Source organism: Nuphar pumila, chromosome 4 (genome assembly GCF_984573655.1).
Source record: "Nuphar pumila chromosome 4, dmNupPumi1.hap1.1, whole genome shotgun sequence".
Lineage (NCBI taxonomy): Eukaryota > Viridiplantae > Streptophyta > Magnoliopsida > Nymphaeales > Nymphaeaceae > Nuphar > Nuphar pumila.
The window spans coordinates 105,551,657-105,559,558 of NC_143252.1; the positions used below are offsets into that span (position 1 = coordinate 105,551,657).

The window sequence follows — 7,902 nt, forward strand, 5'->3', positions numbered from 1 at the left end:
TAGGTTTTGGGTGGGGCCCAGGGATAACGTGTAACGCCTAGAAGATTCACGGCCGACAACGTGTATAGTAAGTGGCATAAGGCAATCAATATAGAATTTGATTGCCTTATGCCACGTTTTCCCTGGGCTCCACCCAAAACCCATATCCATGACACGTACTATACCACGTTGTCGGCAGTGAATCTTCTAGGTGTTACACGTTTTCCCTGGGCCCCACCCAAAACCTAATCCATGACACGCAGTCGCGACTCGCGCGTAGCCTTCCCTATGAAGTAAAAGAAAACGGTGGCCTTTTTAAGGGCAGCGTACGCTACATACCAACCCATCGTATCATACCACCATTTCCCGAACGACCGAGCCCAGTCTTGGCTCTGTAAACTCATTAGCAGAGAGCCATATAAAGACCTACTACCAGCCTACCACTACGAGCCTCGCCCGAGCCCACTGTTGGTTGTAGCGACCTTCATCTCGAGCCATGGCTACAGAGCCCAGCGTGGTGAAGGAGGAGCAGCAAGGGGAGAGGTTGGGGACTCGGGTGATGGGCGCGCCCTCGGCGCCCTCGGCGCACCCACAGAACCAGAAGGCAGCGCTCTGGACTCCCACAGACGAGCAGCAGCAGCCGGCCTCTTATCCCTATGTGGTTCGGTCGCCGGTGCAGAAGCCGGGCAGCGTTATGGAGACGGCCGTCCATAAGTTCAACAAGTGGAGCCAGAAGGCTGAAGCCCTCGCTTCTAATATATGGCTCAACTGTAAGCACCATCATCATCTCTCTTTTTTTGATATTGGTAGGTGGTTGATTTAGCTTGTTTGCTTTTGAGAATCGCAGTGAAAACGGCACCATCGATTTCAGAGGCAGCGTGGGGAAAGGTGAGCCTGACAACGAAGGCCATCACGGAGGGAGGGTTCGAGGCCCTCTTCAAGCACACCTTCCAGGCGGAGCCCGGCGAGAAGCTGAAGAGGACGTTCGCCTGTTACCTGTCGACGTCGACCGGTCCTGTCGCCGGAACCCTCTATCTCTCTAACGCCAAAATAGCCTTCTGCAGCGATCGGCCGCTCACCTTCACTGCTCCCTCCGGCCAGCAGGCGTGGAGTTACTACAAGGTAAATGCTCCTCTTTCGTGGGCTAGTGCAACTGGGGCTGTAATGGGACGGATTCGGTTCGGGTCGAGGTTACCCGTTTGGTTTGGGTTAGAAATTTAACGGGCCTTATACCCGACCCAAACGGGTATATATAGGCAGGCTTCTGCCGGCACAACTGGGGCTGTCGATGGGTTGGATTCGGTTCGTGTATAGGTTACCAGGTTTAGTCGGGTTGAAATTAATTGGGTTATGTACCCGACCCAAATGGCTCGGGTTTGACTTGGACCCGACCCAAATCAAACCCCATACGGTCAAGTTTTCATAACAAAGAAGGAGGTCTGACTAGAAACCGGGATGGATGTAAAAACTAAAAAGGGTTTGATTAGTCTACGAAGCCGGGTATGGTTTGTGAAATTTTATACCAAACCCCGGTTCGATCGACCTGTGATTTTTCAATATAAAAAATATTATTTTATCAGTTATGGATCGGGTCTGGTTTTTGTAATTATTATACGATCCGAGAATGGGTTTTCACATGGCATACCCGATCGGATCAGGATCCGAACCCGGTACCACACCTCCAAGTCGGATCCAGGTTTACACTCACCTGGGTCTGAAGTCTGAACTAGATCCGACCTGTTGACACCACTGGCAGTTGGTCGGATTCGGTTCAGTTTGAGGTTACGGGGTTGGGTCAGGTTAAAATTAAACGGGTCCTGTACTTGACCCAGACGGGTCTGGGCATGCAGCCTGCTTCTGCTATGCCCATCCATTTGTTCTTGGGTAGGGTAATGTTATTTACTGCAAATAGTTTTAGAAGCCTCACATCTTAAAAAATTAAAATACTAGACCAGGAAAATGAATTCAAAACATATTAACATACTTGTTTATTTGAGATTTGCTGTATTTGATTAAATATGTAATGTTAAATGAAATATATTAGAATGATGTTTTCTTGGGGAATAACCTAATTCTTTCTTCCCCCACTCCATTTGTGTGCAGGTGGTGATTCCATTGGCAAAGGTTGGGCAGATCAACCCAGTGAGCATGAGTGAGAATCCTGCAGAGAGGTACATTCAGATCATCACAGTTGATGGCCATCACTTTTGGTTCATGGGCTTCGTCAACTATGAGAAGGCACTCAACCATCTGCTTGAGACCCTCTCTGATTTTCTTGCTCCCTCTGCATGCCAGCAGCCACCAACAACTACTGAGCCTTCCTCATGATTATATGTTTCGCTATCAGTATCCTTTTTTTTTATATATATATACAAGTCATATTGAAAACTTTATAAAAATGATCGTGTCCTCAACCGTATCCATGTGACATAGATATCAATGTGGGATGTCTCCTGTCTTTTTGGCATTGTACAATATATAGTAGTTGATTGTCTTTCTCCTGTTTTACTTTTTGTGTTGTGCTTGATTATTGCACTTGGTGAGATCGTACCCTGTTCTTATAAAAACATGTGGATGGTAGGATTCATTTTCGACCTGGACTGGACAATTTGATGTCCAGTCTAGGTTCAAATCGCATCACCTTCTGCGTAAGCCGAAGCTTGGCGACTCCCTGTGATAGAGGGTCTAGCCTTCGCGGGTTTTATGCCGATAAGTACAGCAGGCTGAGCCTGGGGTGTTTTTTTTTTTTTATTAAAAATAAAAAAAATGGGATTCATTTTCATACATAAAAGTTAATCATATGTGAAAATAACACACACAAAATCCAATATGTGGATTAATTAGTTTCTCTTTCTCATCGACTTGTTTGGGTTATGTATGGAGGGAGGTTGGATTCAACGCATAATTAAACTCAATAGATTGGATTCTTGTACTTTTTGGTAGTGATGTTGGATTTTACATAGACATACGTATGAAAGTCATTCCAAGTGGGATTTATTCCATTGATTTTGGGAAAAATGAAATGTTTAGTATGAGACTAGTGTTACGTGAGAATGTGGTTTATTAAAATCCAATGGAAGTCCTTCCAACTGGGGGATTTATTCCATTGAAATGTGAAACTGAAATGTTTGGTCTATGATTAATGTTTCATGAGAATGTCGTTTATTTTCTTATGAAAATAATTACTTTCTGGATTTTCAAAAGGGCCCGTAAGGGAGTGTATGGTTAATTACCTCTACTTACCCAAGATTATACTTACAATTTTTATGGAATGTGAACTCAGAGTCTGGATTTGGATCGGGTCTGGGGTTTGCCCCGAATATACATAAAACATGGTTACACTCTAGACACATAACTTGATTCTCATCCGGTAGAGGTGATGCCTAAATGTCACCATATTGAAAGGACACCAATAGTTCAAAAACCATAGGTGTTTGTCTTTTGCCGCAAGGCTAAAAACGGGTGTACCCTTTGGTGAGCAAGGGGAACATCAACATGGGGTTTTATGCCAATGAACTTGGTGAGACAGCGAGAAACTTTTTCCCTAACTATTTGAAAAAAAACCCCCCTCGATTTCAATCTTGAGCCAACGGGTTCTTTATGTCCCTTTTGTTTCGTGCTGTAGAAAGGGAAATCAGCAGAAACTGAAATCTCCCCCTCTTGGGCGGAAAATGCTTCCCGGGAGAGAGGTGTGACACGGGTTTCCATTGAAACCTTTTATTTGGGTGAAAAATATGTGGGCCTCACTCGCTCTTTTCCATTTGGTGTTTGTTTCAACCTCGGCGCGCGCCGGGAAAGACGCTTTTGACATGAAGGTGGGGTGTGAAACAAACAACCCTTTAAAATCTGTTGGGCCTTTGGAATGAAAGGAAATAGGACTCAGCCTTGGTCCATGTGGGCTCGTGAAGATCAGAGTGGCTTGGCTGCCTTAAGGTATGTGGTCGAGTTCAAACAACTGCATTTAATGCTTTCTTCTAGTTTCCCCTGCCGGGCTTCATTCTTTGACAAGCATAGCTAGATGCACTCCGCATAACACATTGCATCATCCTTGTGATATGGCAGTATGACCACACAAAACTATCTGCTACCTTCCATGTGGGGGGGTTGCGCTTCTCTAGATCTTGCTATCCATATACGAATATATATATATATATATATATATATATATATATATATATATATATATATATATATATATATATATATATAGAGAGAGAGAGAGAGAGAGAGAGAGAGAGAGAGAGGATCTCTTTTCATTAGCAACTCGTTTATAGTTGCAGATGCTCTTTTCGCTTAATCTGAACCCCTAGATGTGTTTATCAGCCCTTATTTATCAAAACAAGCTTTCAATTGAATTGATTTAACGATGGAGCATGAATATTTTAGTATCAAGCTGCTCTTTAATAATACTTTTTTTGTCCCTCACAAATGTATCTGAGCATGTAAAAAACACAATACATACTTTCTGACGAGTAAACTATGATAATACATTTGGAGACTTGTAACCATATTATATATATGATCCTTTAAAGGTATCTAATTAATGGGGTCCTAAAGCCTCTCTCTCTCTCTCTCTTTATCTATATATATATATATATATATATATATATATATATATATATATATATATATATATATATATATATATATATATATATATATATATATCCTAAATGCACATGAAACTATTGGTTAATGAGCTTTACATTGACATTCGCTCTCTCTCTCTGTCACACACACAATAATGTTCAAGATTCTCACTGACTGAAATTTCTGATGCACCTGCACGTTGTTTGCTGCAAAGTTTGAAAACTGGGTTGACTTGGCCCGTGTGGCCTAGTTACTAGGTCAAAAATCAGTACAAACTCGTTTTGTACTGGGGCAAGTCATTTGAGTTTTTAGCATGACTCGGCCAACCATGACTCAGCGCATATTATATAATTATATATTTTATATAATATAATATAAATATTATATATAAAAATATAGTTATGTATTAATAAAAGTATATATTAAATATATTATAAAAATATCATATAATGCATATTATATATTGGTAATATATGATAAAATATGCATAGTATATACATATATTTACATATTTTATATAAAATATAAAGTTAACATCACCCGATCAGTTACGAGTCTGCCGTGTCACTGGGTTTTAAAACTATGGTTTGCTGATGAGATAAAATCATAAAAGTAATCCCATGACAAATATGGGCATAGCAAACGAATATCGCTAATCATGATGAAGATGAAGATGAAGATGAAGATGAAGATGAAGATATGCCGAATCCTCCTCCCCATCCCCTGCTATTCCTCCTCTACCTCATGGGCATAATCAAACGATGACCACTATCATCATGTTATATCATAGTAGTCGTCATCACTAGGTAAGACAAGGCATGGTCATCATCAATCTCAGAGAATCAAACGTTGGGGTAAGTAAGAGAAAAGGGAATTTCAGTGGAGGGTGAGGTGTGATATTATCTTTTCTAGTAAAGCAATGACATGCTATCTTTACCCCCCACAAATCAATTAATTCAGAGAATATTTTGTCGGAGTAATGGGGACCATGAAAGAGAGATCAGGTGCAATTTGATTGCACACTGTTATTGTGCTGCTGCACAAAATCACCCACCATCTCATGTTGGGCCCCATAGCTGACATGCTGTACCCCAAAGATGATGGGTGATCAGGTGCAACAGCACACTAACAGTGTGCAATCACATCGCACCTGATCTTCCAGAGAGAGAGAGAGAGAGAGAGAGAAGCCTGGCATCCACATGATACGGTCAGATGGTTCAAAAGGTCGTGGGCTCACTCGTACTTTTTTTATTCCATGTAGCAAGGCAAGACGTGCAGAGGACTAAGGACCCCGATACTAGCACAGAACACGAGCACCACTCAATCCTCTAGTTGCATCATCATTTTGGGAATTATATATGCAATGGGATATGCATTAGTCTATTAACCTGCATATTCTTGTCTATTGCTTGCCTTTCAAATGCCCAAAGAATCTGCTTCTATTCAAAATGGAACAATAGTACCTTCTGTACAGATCCAGCGCGTACTCTCTCTCTCTCTCTCTCTCTCTCTCTCTCTCTCTCTCTATATATATATATATATATATATATATATATATATATATAGAGAGAGAGAGAGAGAGAGAGAGAGAGAGAGAGAGTAAACATTGGCTACCAGAAGGCAATGTACTAATGAGTAAAAATCACTATTTTCTTCAAAAAAATTCTAAATTTTTTTGTAGATCAAATGTTTTGGATGTGATCAACATGGTTTATTTACTAAGAAACTTATTTTGAATAATTTGATTATGACAAATAATTAGGTTTTTAAAGGGGTTCAAATTTCAGCTGCCCACCATGTGACAATTTCATAACTCAAAAAAACACATTTTGATATAAAAAAAAGCATGATCTAAGGCTTGATCCTTAGCAAACAAACTATGTTGAACACATCTCTGTGGTTAGATTGAGTCGAAACAACTTGCACCTATTATTTATAACTCATTAATTCTTTACCTTCATTAGTAGCAAATATTTTCCTATATATATGTAGGGGAATGAAAACCTCCCCAATGGAAAACCCTCTCAAACCTTCTCAAAGAAAGTTTAATTGAATTTTTAGTATTTTTTAAAAATTCTGACCATACAGATGTGATCTATATTTTTGTTTTGATTATGTGATCTATATGCTTGTTTTTATAGGAATAAATTCTTGGAGCATTTGATTCCTATGTATGGATAGGTTTTTATAAGTTTCAAAAAATCAATTGTGTATAATTTTCATAAATTTTTGAGGCTCCAGATACCATTTTTTCTATTCAAAATTCACGATCCAAGTGTTGATTTATAGTAAATCAATCATTCTGAACAAATTTGTACCGTCAAAATTTTGAAAAAAATTATCAAAAAAATTCTATTGAGGAGGTTTGAGAGGGTTTTCATTCCTATATATATATATATATAGATAGATAGATAGATATATATATATATAGAGAGAGAGAAGCCATGGATTTGACAATGGCTGTATCAAATTTCTATTCTACATCACAAAGATATATCCACGACCCGATACATACATACATGCACACACGTGCATATATATAAAGAGAGAGAAGGGGGATTTAAAATAGTATGATAATGGGGGGAGGACTAGAGGAGAAAGACAGAAACACTATAGGCAATAAGCATAAAAACAAGCATGTCTTTGGTCCGGGGAAAGGCTGCTAAGGTTCTCTGCAGTTTTACCGTATCCCAGTTGTCTTTTTGAGGTGGGGGTAAAGGTGAAAAGGGAGAGAGGGTAAGGTGGAGAGAATATATGAAAAATGCGAGTGTTTGAAACAATGGTACTTTCGCCAAGAACGAGAACGCCCATGTAAACAATAATTCCACATGTAAACAATAACAAATCTCTCTCTCTCTCTCTCTCTCTCTCTCTCTCTCTCTCTCCTGTGGCTGGATTCCCTCCTGCAACTAACGAAAGGTTCGTTTATCCGCTCCATAAAGCGCTCGACCAACCAAATGATATTCAAAGCCCAAGCAGCTTTTTTACTGCAGTAATTTTCACGGGAGTGGTTTAATGTGCATGTGACCATATTCTATATATTTAAACTTTTCAAATAGGGCTGTGGTTGTCCATTAAGAAGATAGATCTTTCCATTCAAAGACAACTGTGCCCCCTATATATCACAATCTAATGGTTAATGCACCTGTTCCTTGTTTAAAAATATCATTTTTAATAAACAGACAATGCTGATAGCCTGATATATAATAATGGCATTATATACAATAAAATAATGCTTATACGTATAATTACTGTCATATTAGGTCTTGGTTAAGCATTTTGGGTCTTCATCGCTTCGAATAAATAAATACAATTGATGTGTAATGAGTTAGT

General features: G+C 39.5%; 1 protein-coding gene across 1 annotated transcript; it reads left to right on the forward strand.

The window, feature by feature from the left end:
- The first annotated feature begins 380 nt into the window (after positions 1–380).
- On the forward strand, positions 381–2,487 carry LOC149840419 (GRAM domain family protein). Its single transcript, XM_090004424.1, has 3 exons — positions 381–749; positions 827–1,101; positions 2,083–2,487. The coding sequence occupies exons 1-3, from the start codon at positions 476–478 to the stop codon at positions 2,305–2,307; spliced, it is 774 nt and encodes a 257-aa protein (XP_089860550.1). The 5' UTR covers positions 381–475; the 3' UTR covers positions 2,308–2,487.
- Positions 2,488–7,902: the final 5,415 nt, after the last annotated feature.